Source organism: Acanthopagrus latus, chromosome 19 (assembly GCF_904848185.1).
Source record: "Acanthopagrus latus isolate v.2019 chromosome 19, fAcaLat1.1, whole genome shotgun sequence".
Classification (NCBI taxonomy): Eukaryota; Metazoa; Chordata; class Actinopteri; order Spariformes; family Sparidae; genus Acanthopagrus; species Acanthopagrus latus.
Genome location: NC_051057.1, coordinates 16660083 through 16679487, shown reverse-complemented (window position 1 = coordinate 16679487; position 19405 = coordinate 16660083). Strand labels below are relative to the sequence as shown.

At 43.4% G+C, this 19405-nt stretch overlaps 1 protein-coding gene across 5 annotated transcripts in view; it reads left to right on the top strand.

Moving 5' to 3' along the window:
* The window catches only part of plxdc2 (plexin domain containing 2), a 77585-nt gene that overhangs the window by 5760 nt on the left and 52420 nt on the right, over positions 1–19405 (top strand). Inside the window, exons 1-3 of one of the 5 annotated variants that reach the window (XM_037079355.1) lie at positions 12391–12611; positions 14788–14959; positions 16830–17053. In XM_037079355.1, coding sequence (XP_036935250.1) covers positions 16940–17053 — 114 coding nt within the window. In that variant the 5' untranslated portion in view covers positions 12391–12611; positions 14788–14959; positions 16830–16939. Of the gene's footprint in view, positions 1–12390; positions 12612–12743; positions 12866–14787; positions 14960–16829; positions 17054–19405 lie in introns of those variants that run through there. The other 4 variants (XM_037079354.1, XM_037079356.1, XM_037079353.1 and 1 more) reach the window with 4 other exon arrangements.

Sequence of the window (19405 nt, the reverse complement as noted above, 5' to 3'; positions counted from 1 at the left end):
GCTGACAGGGTCATAAACACTGCAACACACCACTGTACTGTCCTAACAGACTCTGTAAAAGAGCCAGGAGCGTCATTCTGCAGTTTTACACAGTCCTCGTCATGTGCTGGAACAGGTCTTAAAAGAAACCTACCCAGCCTCTAGTGGCAAATCACAGAATCCACATTTCCACCGTGTGTTTGTTGGATTGTCTTTGACTCTGCGTTCGTCGAGGCCTGGTGTAAAAGATGAATCCTGACTCCTTGTGCTTGAGTTTCGCTCCCTTGAAACTGAAATACATCATCTCTGAAATGTTTTTGCATTTTGATCGATGTTTTCCCGAATCGTTTTTCATATTAAATGTTGAAGCCCTGTCGGAGCTTGATGGGAAATCAATTAGAGAAAGAGATATAATCTCAGTATCTGCCAAATATCATGGCCACATTTGGAGGAGGACCAAAGAGAACTCTTGCTGATCTATTGTCTGCCTGCCAGCCAGTAATGGTATGCTAATGCTGCAATTATTTTGCTTGTCAAACAGCAAACTTTGTCTTCTGTATCCAAGGACAGATTTACTCTTGAGACTTTTTTTTTTTCAGAAATGGATGACGGATTACTTAAAATCGCCGTCCAAATGGCTGCCATTACCTCACGCTAATCATTGGCTCTTGACAAATTTGGGCTGTTCACCACTAAGACTCGCCAATTATTTAAGGAAACGATGAATTGTGGCCTCAGAGGTCTACCTCTCCGAAAGGTACAGTGCTGCCTGTGTGCCTCGGTGTAACAGACACTGTGTTTTCTGCCTGTAAAGCCCTCAGGCAGTCCGTCTCCTGTGGTTGAATCCTCAGAGACAGGTGGTGTAAAGCCAGAGGATAGCGTCGGCTGCTGCTGATCCAGGTACAGCAGCTCACAGCTAACACAGTGACTCAGCCCAGCGTTGAACCCCCCTCAGGGTCTTTCCCACCCCTGCACGGCAGCTCTGACAGCTCAGCTTGTGATGTTTCCCCTCCTTTATCAAAAACCCACCGCTGGCCCCGTTGAACTCTTGACAGGAAAAAGCCCCGTTTTTAAACACCTTATGATTTGTTTCTGGCACCTGCTTTTCACTCATATCCTGACACATCGTCGGTAAAAAAAAAAAAACACTGCAAAGAGAATACGAGGACGGCTTCTCGAGCATTTTATCTCATGGGGTAGAGAAAAAAAAGGAAAGTGGTTTTAGGATATCACCTCGGGCTGATTTTCATGTTTTATTCATGTGTCACCTCTCCTCTGTTTGTTTGTCTGTAAGTGTTTGCCTCTGAATGTCCTCAGCGCAGTTTTGAGAAGAGCAGTGGCGGAAAGAAACTCCACGCATTTACTTGAGTGAGAGTGACAAGTTAATGATTCATAAAAACCTTGTTTAAACCAGAGGTTCCCATCCTTTTTTTTTTTTGGCTCGTGACCCCTTTGAGAAAATAGAATTGCGACTATTTTTTGATCTCTGAGTTGTTAATATGGAGATGTTCCTGCTAAATCCCTCACACGGTTTTATTTTAAAAACAGTTTGAGACACTTTCACCAAATAGGTCAAGATAATCCAGAATATTTACAAAAAATAGTTCAAAAAAAGCCCAGAAATATTCCTTTTCTTCACATAGTCACACGGCGCCTTCTCTGCAGTACACTTACTTTTTAAAAGCACATTTTTCCAATTTAGAAGAAGTGTTGTTACATAATATATATTAGTACTTAGATTTAAACAAAGGATTTGAATACCTCCTCCACCAGAAGAATGTAAAGGCATTAGTCCTGCTTCTTTTCCTTCCCTCTACTCCGTCTGGATGCTTGGAGGAGCTGGCCAAGGCGCTGTCGGTGCTGTGGGCCCCTAAGTTTGATCAATGAAGCCCAGAGAGGCAGAACATGGGGCCCGGCGCTGATGGCAGTGTGCCCAGAAGCATGGCATGAGGAGCGAGGGGGTGGGGGTGGGCTGAGGCATACTTGTCACACTTGAAAGTCTCAAAACAGGGAGATTTTCAAAGGCAGAGTGGGCTCGGGGGCTTAGCTTTCCCATAAAATGTCGAGATTGTGCACCCGTACTGCAGCGATTCTGCAGCGCCGCCTGAAAACAAAAACTGGATGTTGTGTTGTTTTATTGTAGAATTTCAACATATTTTTAAGCATGTCATGGTGCAAATGACCCAACAAAACAAACAATATGTTGACATTTAAGGAAATACACTATCAGGTTTTAGCTGGTTACCAACGGACAGCGGCAGGCTAGCTGTCACTCCCCTCTCCAGTTTGTATGCTAAGCTACGCTAATTGGCTGGTGGTGTGTCCATTCCCCCCTCAAATATCTTGAGGGAGGAAAGAATTTATCTTGCATATTATAAATGATATAGTATGCATGAGCAAAGTAGAAACACCTGTCACACAAACAAAATTATTTTTCCCCTCCTGGACTCAAGGATCTCATCCCACCCTTACAAATAAGCTGCCAGTACAATGTTTTTTTCTTCTTTAAATCGAGTAAGCCCGAGGCTCAAAAAGGTGTGAATATGAGTTTCTCGCTGAGTGATTAGGAGACTCTCGCTGACTCCAAGCCAAAACAAAAACAAGTGTTAGTAGTTCACCTCCTGGGAACATCACGAGGGGTTTGTAAGTGCGGGTTGAGAATGCCAAAGTACATCCATCTCTCTACCCAAATAACAACGGTGCAGCTCATCCTTCCCGTTCTTCATCGTCACCTCAGGAGCAGCAAAACTAATCCCCAGCCAGACTGACTACCTCAGAAAAAAAAAAAGGCAGAATCAAGGGACAAACAAATACAGAGCGAAAGTTGGAGGATGTTTGAGAAAAAGTCTATCTCATTTGCATTCACACCCAGTTCATGTCCCCCGGGCTGTTTGTCAGAGGGCACTGAACTGTCTGTTTCCATTAAAGACTCGGTGCAGCCGTGCTCAGCTGTACAAGACAAATGGTGGCATCAGTCCTGAAGTGAGCGATTACTCTCATGTCCTCCGCTGGGGTCAGATATATGTTTGGGTTAGACCAATATGCCTATTTGGGGGATCAATGGCGCAAACCGCAGACAGAAACATGTCGGCTAATTTCACCCTTCATTAGCACCGAGGGGCTTTAACCACAAGAGTGCGTGTCAGCACATGCAGCGGTCTGACAGCACCGTGTCAACATGCAGCTGAAGTGATCGACATCGGCCGCTGTCTGGCGAGTGTTCGAGCCCCAGCATGCAACCTCAACTCGCCTTGGACTCTAAAGGCCCGCCGACACCAGAGGAGTTTATCCCCATGAAATGGGCGGTGTTGAGACTGGGGACGCGTTCACATTGTGTTGTTTAGACGATATGTGACAGCGGAGCCACCTGTCATTAAGCTAGTGAGCTTGTTAGCTTGGTTGCTAACTGGAAAAGTTCACTCGGTTTTTTCAAGAGACATATTTGTGTCATCAGTTCCTGTCTCATAGCTGCAGGGACAACTTGTCAACTGTCTGTAGTCACCTGAATATTAAGCTACAACCGCTGTGTCTGGTCTCTATGCTAAGCTAAAGTTAGCCATAGTTGTTCTGACTCATCAAACACTGAAGGCTCAGGCTCTCTATGCTAGCTTGTTTGCCAACTGTTGCTTAGCTAGCAAGTTCGTGAAGTTGACCGTCTGTAAAGTAAATATGAAGCTACAACCCCTGTTCCTAGGCAGTATGCTAAGCTAAAGATAGCCAAAATCCTACTGACTGACAACTTTACCTGTCAACAATCTGCAGCACAACCCTGGAGCAGCACCACACAGCCACCCGAAAACGACCTTCTCTCTCTTCCACCATTTTTATTTTAGCCCTGGCGACCTTAACAAATACACTCCTCTCCCACATGACAACATGATTTGTCTGCCTCTCCTTCCAACTGTCTTTCCTAATAAGAGAATTATTGAAAAGCCTTCTGAATTTAATCAGATAGTTAGACATCTTATCGCCAAGGAAGTAATTAAAAATCACACCGAGGAACATAATTCCTGAGGAAATGATCTCTGACCAAAGAAATGAAATAGCGGAAATGTTTGTTAGATTGTACGAGTCTGCCGAGCTTTTTCTCCCCGTCGAGTGTGTCAGTCTACGTGCCGTTGAAAAATCAAATGAGGAATCTGACGGATTGTGGATTAAATGAATTTAATTAAGCTCGCCAACCCTGACAAGCGGAGAAACCTTTGTGCTTTCCAGTTGTCCTGTAAGAAAAGAAACTAGGCAGAGCTAAATCTGCATAATTCGACATTTTCAGGCGGCAACTCAATCGACTGCTCATTTCTCACTCAGTGTAAGTTGGTGAGTCTTAACGCTATACACTTTTCCTCAAACACAGCCCCTTCTATAATGGCTTTTTTTGGGTGGGGGGGGGGGGAATTAGCCATCTGTTCGCTGACGTCTCGCTCTGTAGGTCTCATCTTGCACAGCAAAAACTCCCAATGAGGCGAGGAGGTCGTGTTGTAAACAATATTTAATATCGATTCCTGCGAGTGGCTCGAGTCTCCGCGACTGAGGGGGAAGAGATTGAAGCAATTACAGCTTGCAGTTTGTCAACAGATATAAGAAATGTGCTGTGATGGGTTTGGCAGCTGTAAGCCCGGTAAATGGTCCTACGCTTTTTTTCTCTTTGTCTCTCCGTCTGCACTGTATGTGCAGCGGAAGAATTGAGGCTGAAAATATATATATCCAAGTGTGCTCCCAGGGTGCTGGGGCTGTAGATCCTCGGTATATTCAGCCTTTTTTTGTTGGTGCCGGTTTGTGGGAGTGCGTGCCTGGAGGCTTTAGGTGGGAGGATATGGGATTTGGCAAGTGTTTTAAGGAGTTTGTTATATGTTTTTCCACATTTTCTATTTATTTTTTTTCCCCCCTCCTGAACATAAAATATCTGCGTTGTTTACATCTGCTCACAGGGAAATGATCCAGTTTCTGAGAGGAAAACATGTGTAATCCATGTTTTTTATTGAGGAGTTTTCTGTATCGCTCATGTGTTCAGTATTCAAAGCAAATTAACTCATTATAAGGATTTTCATAAGTGGATGTGAAGGCTGCTGCTAATGCCGAAAATGAAGTGACTGTGGAGTTTGACGACCGCAGTACGTGCTGTCGGTTGAATTGGTCTCAACGGGTTGGAGGCTGTACTGAGGAAAGAGGATCCATCAGGGACTAAACATTAGAAGATATAGCAGTCCTATGAGAAATGAAACATTTAGAGTACATTATTGAAGCGGATAACAATGTTTTTTAACATCTGCTAATAATCTGTGCAGTAACACTAAGCAGAAACCAATATTTCTGATAAACAGGCTCAAATTTGACAGCAAAGTTGGACATTTTAGAGTCAAATGAACAGAAATGTATCAAAGTTTAGTTTATTATAAATGAAGTGGTGTTTGGTACTGACAAGACGGCATAATGGACATTATATCAATTAAACTCAACTCTAAGACAGTTAGACCTACAGTAATGTTGTGCCAAAAAACATGTTTTTAACAACTGGCTAGCATACGGCTAGCATGCTAGCAGGTCCTAATCTAGCCATGATTATTGACTGCAGAAGTGAGACAGGTTTCCTCTAATGCCAGCTATTTTGAAAGTACTTCAGTTCAGTTATTCAACAAAGCCATTGTGTCTGCTGTCCGTATGATAGTCTTCGGTTTCCTTCACACTCTTCCGACAGCTGGACTCTCTTTGGGGAAATGGCTGGTCCGTCGAGCAAAGAGTTCGACCTGTCTGTGTGTGTGTTTACACAGCGCTCAACTTAGCGAACATCAGAGTGTGTGGCCAGTTTTGACAGGCCGGAGGGATTCGGGGGTTTGGTGATGCTGATGGATTAGCAGGGAGGATGAGGACAGGCCCAAGGGCCCCCCCCGTCTGGCCTCGCCTGGAGCCCTCGGCCCGGAGAGAAAGTGGAAAAAAACACAGTTAATACACTCACGTTCACACTGAGTCAATCAATCTCCACCTGCAGGACAAGTCACACACATTCACACAAACACTGAACACGCTGTGGACACATACATCTGCACCCACACACACTTAAAACAAACCTGCCCGCACTACAGCGAATCAATCTTCGGCTGAGGCGGCGCCGCCCGCCGCAGACGTGCTATTTCTCACGCTGTTTGTCTGCGAGTCACCTCTCAGATCGATTGCTTTCAGAGTCACAGAAATGTAGAAGCGGTCAATTAGCCTAAAGCACTCATACTGATCGATACCTGGTTTAGCACCAGAAGTTGTCGTCGTGAAAGATTCTAGATGGACAGATATTTTCATTTTCTTGTTTTTTGGGGTTTTTTTTGTGAAGCAGTGATTAATCATTTGTAAGTAGAGTCCTAGAAACCACAGGATTCGGTTTGAAGCGAGGAATGTAATGTGGTGAAATCATGGCAAGTGAGTCAGAATCTGAGGCCGTGTGATATCAGGCCAACACTGGTCCGACCCAACAGATGGGAGTTGTTGGGAATAACAATAAGCATTGGATGACATTTGACTAATACTCTCCGACGGCCAACTATTTTGATGATAGATTAATTGGCCTGAATTTGAGCACGAATAAACATCAAAATTCTCCAATTCCATCTTCTTAAATGAGAATATTTCCTGGTTTTCTTTTCTCCTCTGTGACAGCAAACTGATTATCTTTGGCTTGTTGACAAAACCAGACAATTGAGGGCGTCACCACAAGGTTTAGGGAAACGCTGATCCACATTTTTCCCCATTTCCTCACGTTTTATAGACCAAACAACTACGTGATTAATAGAGAAAAGAACTGACAGATTGTAATGACAAAAATAATCATTAGTCACAGCTCAAGTTTGATATTAAATGGACCGTTGTGTCAAAAATACAAGTAAAAGTAAATCTACTTAATTACTTTTAAAATCATAAGTAGGTACTGAGTCACTTCAGTACTGTTTTAATACCAGTCATTTTACTTGTAATCGGGTAATATTTCAGTAATGTTACGGTGCTTGTACTTAAGTAAAAGTAAAGATATTGCATTAAAATATACTTTGGTGAAAGTAAAAGTCAGTACATGTAAAAGTACATAAAATAGATGTACAGACAAATATAACTGTGTCACTTTGACCCTAAATAAACACTGTAATTAAATGTGAAGATTGTTAATGTATCCACATTTAAGTGCTGCTTTGATCAGATTGAAAAGTTTTTACTCTTTTTTTTCCGACTGACAAAACGATGACTAGCAATGATTTGTTGGCACGATTTATCTACAAATACTCTTCGAACCCAGGGGCGGCGGCAGATGTCTAGTTGTCAAGAGTATATTGTAAGTACTAGACGCAAGTGAGTCTGTGACCTCCAAGCGATGGAGTGATCAACTCCTGGAGAGGCTCGCTGCACAGAGAGCGATTTATTGTGTCGAGTACGTCTCAGATGTTCGGCGTGCAGGTGCGTTTGCCTCCACAAAAGCTCGGCTGACGAGTGTGTGAGCACGCAGGATGAAAGCAAGACTGTTGTTTGTGATGTGGTGTATCAGAATAAAAGTGCAGGCTCACGTCCCGCCCGGCCCTCTCTATTCACCGGGACAGATGTGACCGTTTCCAATTTTAAGGTCTGTTAAGCAAACACTAAGAGGACTGTAGGAACAGTGCAAGAGAGAAAATTTTGTGTTTTCATGGACAGATTTAAGGAGAGTCTGAGTAGGTTTTTTTTCCCGGTGCAGATGACAGTTTCAGCCACGGCTAGCCTGCTGACCTGCACCAATACAGTAATATTACCCCAGGTAATGGTCTGCGCTGGAGGGAGGAGAAATAATCTGTTACAGGAGGTCCAGTGTCCAGTGATACATCGCCTGCCAGGCCCGAGCTCCTCATGGTAGAGCGATTCAGAGCCTCGAGGGCTCCCGGGCCGCGCTGCTCGCTCGCAGAAGTTGAAGAAGTGGAATGGGAGCCAACAGCAGCGCTTCATCGTCCAACAGTGTATCACTCAATCTCCTGAAATATGAGACAGACACTGTGCCCGACTGGAACCCTGAATTCCTAAACGCCTGTGTCACTCAGGAAGCGCACTTCTTTTTGTAATCCCACTGTGTCCTGACTGCCTGCAGCCCTCCATGCCTGTCTGTTTGTCTCCTTGCCAAAGCATTTTTTTTTGTATACACTTCCTGCGCTGACCAACGTTGGAGCCAAGACAACCACCAATTACATGAAGAAAGCCGCGGTGGTGACAGCAGACCCCATGATGGTTTACTCCGGCACTTCGAACCCTGTGTTTTATGGTTTGATACTGTGCGCTCGGGTTTGTTTCTGGGCGCTCTGTGGCTGAGCCTGCTTGGATTTTGTGTCCAGTGTGTTTAGTTGTTTTCGAGCAGACACCGGGGAAAGGAAATTAGCGATTTTTTTTTTTTTTCAGAAAATCCTACCTGCAGAACAATTCTGTTCTTCAAGGTTAAGTCGTTGATTAAAAATCACTGGACCTGAAGCTCAGCACTCTCTACCTCCTAATTCTCGCTCGGTCTCTTCCCCCTCCTTCTGTCCTCCATAACATGCAGTCCTGACACCTGTCCTCTACACGGGCGCCAGGTTACCCCGGGCACAGCGAACGCAACACTATTCTCCTCCTTAATGAAATCCCCCCACCTTCCCATGCTCTGCAGATTGTAATTAACACTTTGAAAAGTCAAAAATTGGCTTTTTATTTATAGCCTCCGTTTCACACTGGCCTCTTCTCTCATTTGGGCGTCATACAGGAAGCGCCTGGTGTTAACCTCGTGCTCGTCTTACTCAGAGGGTAAAGATAGTTTCGTTCCTTGTTCGCTGAATCCTGTGTTGTAACTTTTCTGATATAGCTATATAAGAGTCAAACATTCAGTATTTATGCACTGTTTACATGATAATATGGCATTTTAGCATTTTTTTTGCTCAAAATCAAATTTGAAATCAATATTCTCCTCAAGAAGCAAACTAAAGGGACAGTTCACCCCAAAATCTAAAATAACAACAACAAAAAGACATAGTTTTTAGATAGATACCAAAACGATGGTTAAACGTCATTCTAGGCATTAGGAAAACTATGTATTTTTGAATTCGGTCTGAACTGTCCCTTTAACATATTTCAGAAAAAGACACACGTCTCTATATGCGGCCCTAATCTGAACCTCGGGATGTTTGTGTTGCACCACTTGGACTCGGAGAGATGTGACTAATTGTTGGCAAAACAGATCTCTGGTGTAACGGGGCGTTCATGACAGGCAGGACGCTCGTTTGATGCCGCTGTCTGCAGGGAGAGTCATCGTGCGTTTAGCGGGGTAAAGATTGAATTTCCTGTCAGAAGAATGGTGTTTTGTTCATAAGCACACTCCCGCAGTGTTTAATTTTCCTGTCTCGACTTGTCTCGTTCACTGATTATCTGAGATGCAGACTGTATCTCACGTTCAGTCTGTTTGGATTTTCTCTTTTATCACGCTGTTTTATGGGCGCTGTTTGAAACTGGATCTCGGTCGCAGGTGCTGCCTCTCTGTCTACCTGTGTTTAACTTTCTCCCGCAGTCAGCTCTTTGACTTTATGTGCATTTGCTTAATGACAGGCTGCGTTTTTAAAGAGGGAACGTGTAAAAAAAAAAAAAAAAAAAATGCAAGCTTCGGCAGGTTAGAAAAGCACACTTTGCTCTGCATAATCATTCCAGACAGTCGCACGTCTGCAGTTTATGTGGATAGTGGAGGCAGGTAATGGTTACCGTCTCTGTCAACCCCAGGAGATAGAGATTTAAAGGGTCTATGGAAGGATTACTTGGCTTCACACACGCTGCCTATTTGAATAATTCAATTAATATGAAAATGAGACATGCACTGCTGCAGTTAATTAGCTGTAGGTAACCTGTGAAGGGTTGTGAAATAAAACCATTCTGCTTGTTTTTGGGTAAGTGTCAGACGCTCCATCAGGCACCAACATGCTCGTTTGTTGGCTTGAGACGCTGACATTATTTTCATATTCTAGTTGCCAAGAAGGATTTCTCATCCCATGATTCATTTGGGATGAGACATTGTAGACGAGCTTAGGCTGTGACAGCATGTTCTCACTCCCAGCTGGTGGCCTGACCAAGCTGTGTGGCAGTGGTTTTGCACATGAAGGGCTCCGCGGTCAAGTTATAAATCAGCTACATGAATCAAACCTATTTGGTGAGGGTTAGGAAAAGATCATACTTTGGTTTAATATAACCAACAATGAGTTAAGTTGGGACGCAAACCTCCGCCTCTGGTGGGAAATTCCTCGACACTGGTTCATGCTTTATCCTCATCCGTATACAAATGAACACAGAGTGAAAAGACTCAGTGAGTTGTTCTGCAGTTAGCAGAAAATGTGCGATTTGATAACCGAATTATGGCATTATCAAGCAAAAAATGCCAAACATTCTGGATTTTTAGCTTCTCTGAAATTAAAATCAGCTGATATTCTCTATTTTATACCATTTTGAATGTAATATTTTGGTGTTTGGGAAAGTTTGTAAAGCTTTCATCTTGGCAGTTATTTCAGGCCAACCAGAGCAGATGTTTATCTAATTGAATGTTCACCATAATATCACCATCACCAGTCAAATCTGATTAACAAACACTTAAAAAGTTTGGAGATTTTTCTCTGAAAAGGTTCCGAAGGTTATTCTCCTACTTTGTATACGTATAATGTCACGACACCAGCTTCTTTTACTACTCAGTCCTTCAGTGCTTCAAAGTGAAGTCAGCTGATCGTCTCTGGTGGGACAAACCAAGTTATTTGAATGCATCACATTGTTCTGTCGTGGCTGTTTTTCACTTTGTTCTTTGTTCTTATCAATTGATTTATTTGTTTCTGGTCAGAGACAAAATCTCCATCACTAGATATTGTACCCTAAGTGGGAAGTGAAGTGAGGAAAATACGTTTTTGGGAATTTGGCTGAATTGATTGTCCTAAGAAAAGTCAAAGATTGGGTACTCAAGTTTTCGCAGTTTGCTGGCTTTATCTTTTAAAGTGTGTGTGTGTGTGTGTGTGTGTGTGTGTGTGTGTGTGTGTGTGTGTGTGTGTGTGTGTGTGTGTGTGTGTGTGTGAGAGAGAGTTTGGCTGTGTGAGAGTGATAGACTGCTCCTCCTGACAAATGTTCCCAATGAATCGCGACTAATGAAGGGAACGAGACACTCTGAATGGAAGAAAAATAGCAACGTTCCCTCTCGTGATCTGTTAATCACATCGGCTATTTTTATGGAAGAATTCATCGAGTTCTGTTCTAACAAGAGGGCCTTTCATCACACAAATTAGCTTTTTTTTTGGTTGTTATGAAGCTGAAATTATCGCAGTTACGGAAATAAAACAACTGTTGGCAATGGTTGCACCAGCTTACTCTGTGTGGACCCCGCTGAGTTGATCTGAGGTCTTGCACAGCCTGACAGCGAGGGTCCTCCAGAGTGCTCAGCAGGGTCTGCTGGTACACTGATAACGCAGCTTGCAGTGGGCACTAAATTAAGCATTCTGACACCCAGAGATAGAAAAGGCTGAGAAACCGTAGAGGAATGTGACTTTTTCATCCTTTTTCTGCTGAAATTGCTCACACACACACACACACCACACAAACACACAAACACACACACACACCAGCATGCACAAATGCAACGAAGCATCCCACCTCCTCCTACTTGCCAGTCATGTGTGGCAGTCTCCTGTCAGCAGCACTAAGTCAGGTGGGATCAGGGGAAAAAAAAAGAGGGGAAAAACAAGCCCGAACCGAAAGAAAGAAGGAGCGCAGACAGCACCTTTTATTCTGCCGTTTTACGACCTCCTAAATGTCCTTGAAGAGGTTTTAGGTGGAACAAAATTACAGTCTCTCTGGTGTTTGTGAATCAGAGGTGTTGACAGGCGTAAGTCCGGCCAACAAGGCTGCTCGTCAGAGTCAGGGTGAAGGTATGCGGGGGGCTTTCAGACGCACTGAAAGAAAAGTAGAAGGGGAAAGATTTCCTCCCAAACAAAAGCCGAGGAACAGTCCTCGCACTGAGGGGAAGCCCTGTCCTGCTGGGGGGTTATTTTAGGTGTCCCTCAGGGATGCTTGCCCTTCCTGCCCTCCCGAATGCGTGACAAAAGACCCCGAGTTTCCCCTGGATAATAAGAATCTGCTGCCTCTGAATCACAGAGGTGGAGCTCACAAGAGAAATGCAGGTACATGGGCTCCTTTAAAGGGTGACTCATCATGACCGTTCACAGAGGTGCCGTGCTGGGAAAAGAGCAGCCATTTATTCAAGGCCCTTATGTTGTGGTCATGGCGTATTTTAAAGCATCCGCTGTTTGCCAGCTTTCCATCGTATATTGAGAAGCTGACAAAGATCCTTTAATGGATGAAAATAGATGTGTAGGTGCCTCTTGGATTAACTGCCATTGACAGCAAGTTTGCTTGGGCTACTTTGTTGACATGGGTGTGACTAATGATGACCATTGGGGGCAGAGTGAGTGTCAGGAAGTGTTAGTGGTATGGTGGGAAAGAGACAGTGAGTGAATAGTTGGCCAGGAGAGCTTTCAGCAGCTTCCACTAGCTACACCCACTTGCTGGCACGTAGCCTTTAACGCAACTGGAATGCATGTGAAATGCTACTTAGCTACAAGGCTAACAGCAGCAGTCCACTTCCTGAAATTGTAAGTAAATACTGAGTTACATTCAAATAAATCTTTGCAATGTCTGTGTTCAAAATCACCCACTCACCCATGACTCCCTACTCACTACATTGTGCACTATATAATGAGCTATGTTCAGGCCAATTTCCTGCCCTTTAGTGCAATGCATGATGGTTAGCCTGGTGAGCTAGCTAATTCTGCCACAGTAGCCTAGATGTGTTGTATTATTTGTGTAGGCAACGAGGGTTGGCTGCTTCTCCTGCTTCATTTTGTCTGTAAGTATTCTGTTTTATCAAAGTTTATCTGATTTAAAAAGAATACTGTTGCTGTAATTTGAGTCTCAAATTGTGATAACTGTGAGCTAGCATAGCTGGCAGCAGGCAGCTAGCACTGAAGCTGTACGACTCAGCATTTTCTGTTTCTAGCAGTTATATCGTTCATGAATTAGCGTATTTATTCTGATTTCCCGTGTGTACAGAAACTTGTGCGTTTATCACAGTTTTACTGATGTGAAACTGTTGAAGATGAAGTCATACCTTCTGTTAATCAGAGGACCTCGACCCCTTAGCTAGCTAGATAGCTAACAGTTGGCTAGCTGTCTGGCTTTGACAGGACCACTAATGCAGAAAGTCACTGTATGTCCTGTATGTTTGTTTACAAGAAAACTCCTCAAAGTACCTGTTTAACTATTTGAAAGTTGGTTTCAAGTCACTTCATCAACATTAAAGTGGGAATAGCCTAACATAGTGGCATCTAGTGGTAACAAAAAAGCTAGCAACCTCACACATTGTATCAGGTTCTGGTTCGCACTATTTCACTGGTAAAAGTATGGTGTACATCCTCCTTGATGTGCTGATGTCAAATAAAAACAAATGGAGAGTAAACCACAAAGGGGCAGTGTCGATCGTACAGTGGAGGTTTACACGATGCAGGTGCAGTGTTTTTTTCTCTCAGCGCACAAATGCTTTATCTCAGCACTCCTGAGCGCACAGCCAGCGCTTTTCTGCCAGAAATAAAATGCTATGTGGACACGGGGCCTTTATCCTTGGGCTAAGTGCAGTGTGAAAAGCACTTATGAGTTTATTTTTCATCATAGTAAGCTGACTGTTAAGGATGTTAAATAGCTGATTAAGAAAATTGGTTTTCAGGGCCTTTATTTGAAAAGAAGGATAAAGTAGTTTGCTTGAATAGCACCAACGCTAACAATAAAAGTCTATTAGATGTAAAAAAAATAAAAATAAAAAAAAAAACAAGGTGTAAAGTGCCATAAAGCATGATCTTCATTTGTTTGGAAATAGGTGAAACTGATCTCTAAGTTTTCTGGGAGTTTGTTCAACCTACGTGGTGGTAATGATCGCTGCCTAGTTTTTAAGACTTTGCAGGGTGACCTGTAAAGGCACCATTATATAACAGTACTTAAACCCACTAATGGTAAAAGCATGAACATATTTTTCTGAGTCTTGCTGAAACACGGGTCTTTAAATTTTTGACACATTCTTAATTGTGGCCAATTTTGTAATTTGTCTCAAAGTGGGTCCATAATTATACCAAGAACTGTGGCTCTGTTTATGGTCTTTTAACATCTCTGATTTAAGGTGAGCATTAACTTTTAATTGCACTTCTTTGGCTCCAAAAACAATTAGCAATTAGCAACTCAGCCCTCTTTTTTTTTTTTTTTTTTTTTCACCCTGCACTGCACTGTCTGCTCAGTTACATTCTCCCAATGTGCATCGACACCAGCCTCAAAGAGCAGATTGGCCTCTTTGCCTCTTGCTTTGCCGATGCTCATTATAAAGTGAATCTGTCAGCTTCCACTTTGGGTGAATTAGCATCTGAAGCGCCTCCGCTTGCTTTCACCACCTCCCTCTCCTCCTCTCCTGAGAACCACTGGTTGGGGGCCCAGGGAGAGGAGAGGTGAGAGAGGAGAGAGGACGACGACAAGGAGAGAGAAATGTGAGCGTGAGAGAAAAGAGGCAGAGAGGAAAGGAGTGGAAAACGCGCTCTGCTAGTTAAACCCAGCGACCTCTGTCTCATAAAAAGAAGCGACCTAGAGTAACAGTCAAGGAATCAGCAGTATTTTCAAGCCTACAGCCAAAACTATTTGTGGCCGCGACGGCATGCACAAACTTTGTCTTTGGATGAGTGCAATGAAAATAAAGTTTATTACTAATTGTCTTTAACCGTTTAATCCTATTAGGGTCATGGGGAGCAGGAGCTTATCCAAGCATGCTGAGCATTAGCCTGAAGGCAGGGAAACAAGTCTGCGGTCCATCACAGGACGAACAGATAAACAGACCCTCTCTGCCTGCTCTCAGTCATACCTGCAGGCCATTTAGCAACTCCGAGCCACGTGATTCAGGGAAACCCATGTAAGCAGGCTGAGAACGTGCATTTATTGTCAGGTTTATCATTGATCATGTATTCAGGTGTCTTTTACACATGACACATTCTTTTGCTCTTGGTGGGGGTTAAAGGTCAGTGTGCCTTAAGCGAGCCTGGCTAGAAGTTGTCGCTAACTCCATGGCTAACCGCCCTCAATTAGTCAGCAGGTGGTAATACACAGGAACTTGGCTTTCACATCTGTAATGTTAACTGCGAACTATTTGTCACACATGCTCTTTCTTTCTCAACTGAGCACACATCCTATGCAATTATTCCTGAGTGGGAGTTTGCTACTTGCATTAACACAAACATTAACACAAACAACATTTTATCCTGGACAGTCCCCATTTTTTTCAACCTTCTCCCGGCTGTTGCTGTCCCTGGAGAGTTACTTACAAACTTTTATCGAAGTGTGGCTTTGAATACAGGACTTGTCCTTGGAGTCAGAATGGATCAGAATACTGATACTTAGTGTCACAGTTCAGTAGATTGATAGTTAAATGCATAGTATTGATTGTACTTGAATCGTTTAAAGTTATAGTCCCCAGTTTTATTAGTCAGTCCGCGCCATAGTTTATCACAGGGGTCAAAATACATTACACTGGAGTTTTCCCCCCTTTTTTTGATTTATAGATGAAAACATTAGGTGTTTGGTTGGTTAAGCCCAGCAGGAGGTCTTGTAATACACCAGCGGAAACTCTGTAAATTTATTGACAGGACAGTTCTTGTTGTCAGGCAGCATTGTCAATATGAGCAGACGGACCAAATCAAATACTGATTCTTAAATGCTGACGTGTTTATTTTCTTCTCTGGTGTTGATCTTTTCTCAAATGTCAGAATAATGACATAGAGGTTGAAACAGGACCAAAAGGAGGTAATGGTGTTATTAGCTTTGTGTGGTTTCTAAATTTTAGGGGCTAGAACAAAAACACAGGATTCTTCTGTTTTAATTCCCAATGCAGTGCAGTGCTTTAACAGATTGCTGCTATGCCTGCTCCTTTGACTGTTCACTATCAGCAGCTTTAGTGGTTTGATATTTGGATTAGTGCTTAGTTCATATCTGCTTTTAGAAATCAGTTTCGGTCCGGCCGCTTTGATTTCACAGCCCATAAAAACCACAACAGAGACGGACTTGGTCCAGTTGTTTGATCTGCACTGCAGTTTCATTGACTGCTCTTATGCCAATTTAAACAAAACTGTTTACAGTAGATGTTAAAGTGTCCTCAGACTGAACATGTTGAAGTGTCGTTTAGCTTACAGTCTATTGTTGATCAGATCAAAAGGATTCAAGAGAGCAACTAATTGTTTTTTAGTGAAAGTAGACGATCTTCTGAAGGAGCTTTTCCATTTGATGCCTTTTTTTCATCTTTATTCGGACTCATTTCAGTTCAAGAAACTCTTTTTTTTTTTTTTTTACAATGATACAGCACATTTCAACCCAGATCCAGCAGTCCGTCTCAGGCTCTGTTAATCACCTCAGCCTGTATTTACATCTGTCTCCACCAGCGTCTCATTTCAGAGGACAGGGATGATTTTGTGTGACTGTGGTCCACTGGCCTGTGTGATGGCTGCTGAGTCATTCCCAATGTGGGTCTGTTTCAGGCAGTGAGGTGTTTTTTTTTTTCTCCAGAGCAATGAAAAAAGAGAGACAGTGAGTTATGAGGGAGGAGCAAGAGATTAATGACTGAAATAGTACCTGGCTCTGTGATTTGACTATTGGATATACTGAAAATTTAATTATTATTGTCTTACGTTGTTATGTTTTATCGTCCACCACTCCAATTTTGTAACACACTGCATGTAAGAATATTGGTGACCTACTGTAAATTTAACAACATGACATTTCTGCCTCCCCAGGGGTCCCTTACTCATACGTGCAGGGGCAGGCGGGAGATGAGGACGCAGCAGTGGACGTGAAGCTGTACAGTCACCGGTGGAGGAGATGGCTTCCCCCAAAACCTCGTAACATGGACAGTAACAGAGCCAGTCAGGAGCAGGACCAGGATCCGATGCAGGAGGAGCCTGAGGGCTTCCCGGGCCTGCTGTCTGCGGAGGACTCTGACAACAGCTCCCAGATAGAGGTAGGTGATGAAGCTGATAATCCACCGATTCAACACAGAGACGGACCGTGTTGTGTAACATCTTCAGGGGCTCTGGGCGAGCTTTCTGGGAAGGTGACCTCGATGATGTAATGAGGGTTTTTTGCTTGTGCGTTGGAAGCTAAAAATGTAAAACAAAGCATGCAGTACGTACTGGAGGCGGAGATTAATGGAAGACTATGCAGTTATGATGAGTATAGCATCCACGGTTTTGTAGCCTAAGCCAAACAAAATCAAGACTTCATGGTTTCTGCTACATTGATCATGACAGTTAATTTTATTTGACCTGCCTCTGTTTTTTGCATGTCCTCCAAGCAGGAGCTGTTCATCTATTTCACACTTGGCAGGTGTTTTGTTGAGGACTGCAGGAAGTGCAGTGGCTAATTTGGTGCAATGTGGACACAAGAAACGTTCAATATGAATGCATTTTGAATAAACTATGAACACCGCTCTGTGCAGCAGTGGAGGTGGGTCTTCAGCACTCAGGTTTAATAGCTCTACAGACTGAAGCTGTTCTAAGACTACAGGACTTTTAAAAGTCTTTTAAAAGATGAAATTGAAAGTGGCTTGTGTCACACACACAAGGTGAGTCTCCAAAGACTCTCTAGAAGCAGATATAAACAACTTATAGGAACACATTTCAGCTGGAAGAAAAACAAAACCAGAAGGAGGTTAGATTTTAGGTTTCTTGGCAACAGTGTTGTAAAAAGCACCTCAAAGTTATTTTGGAATGAAAGTGCATGAATAGATGAATAAATGAGTAAATGTGCTTAGTTAAATCCCATCACTGCTTGGAAGAACTGTCAGTTTCTCTGTGATACATCCGTCATTGGTTGTTGTGGTCCGGCCTGGAAAGTACCGATGTGATCATCCTGATTTTAAATATCGACCATGTGTGATTTTATCTGGGCGGCTCTGATGAGTCTGTGAGCAGCTCAGGAGGCTTAAGACTGGATCTGTACACTCTCCTCATTAAATTATATTACAAAAGATTGCGCTGTATAATCACAGTCACATTACTTAATGGAGACAGTGTTAGCCATCATCTACTGAATTAAACGCAGAGCAGATTCATTGCAACTCATTTCAGATCAGTGTGTCTCACACAGTCCATCTAGAATCCAGCTAATATAAAGAGAATGAATCGATAAAGTCTTCTGTTGAGCCGTACCTAAAAATACTGTTTGGTTGCTTCCCCGGAGCAATTATAAATCTCCTCAGAAGATTGGATGTTTAGTAATGAAAAAGAGGACTAGTAGGGGCCTTTGAGGATTAATATTTTATATCAAATTAAGCTCAGCCCTCAGGTGTTCACCTACCTTCTGCACAGGACTGGATCCTCTTAAACTTGACCTCAGAGAGACAGCAACAGGAAATTAACCTGGCCTCCCCCAGTTCCAAGGGGTTGTTGGAGCTGCTGGAGATTAATAGCCGGGTTTGGCTCCTGTTTTTTGTCTATGTAAATGAAAGGCATTGCCCGTGTCCCCTTGTCATGGCGCCTCAGCTGGCACACAGCGTCGAGGCGTTCTGTCATAACGATGGCGGCCGCCGGGGCTTAGACAGCTCGTTAAGTTTTCCTGTGGCTTCTAATCATCTCAGGTTCACAGCCCCACGTCTCTCAGCGAGGAGGGGAGGGAGCTTTGATCGTCAGCTGTAAACACTCACCCACACACACACACACACACACACACACACACACACTCTTCGCACAAACACTTGCGCAGGGACACGGCTGTGAACACGCTGATGTGCAGGCACGTGCACTTTACATCCGCACGCACTTCTTCACTGAGCGCCACACAAACACCTCCTCCTTCATTGTTGTCGACTCTGAGGCTCATTTGTTGTTGCAGAACGGAAAAGCAGTCCACGGCACAAACACCCTGTCGTTCCTCCTGTCATTACTCAACACACACACACGCACAAACTCCCTCACCTGCCGCCAACACTTTGAATGTGAATCCTTTTCTCATGTCAACAGAGGGCAGAAACAGCAGAGCGGAAATCTTCCACCCATCAGTGAGCTGAATGGTTTTGAAGACGTGTCTGTTCCGCTCTGAAGGAGCTTTAACTGAGACAGAGGAGTGACCACTGCAAGGAAAAATCTTCCCTCAGACACTTAAACAAAGATATATATATCATTGTACATCTCGGATGGTAAACACATTCCAAGAGTTGTTTTGTGTCGTATTTGATCTGTTTGGCCCTCCTGCCTCCCATTAACATGTTTAGTCTATTTCAGTAAGTGTTTTGCAGTGAAATGTCTTGTCAATATAGATTTAAATCTCTTACAGTTGTGAAGGCTGTTGAAGGTACTTTTTCGCTTACAGTTGA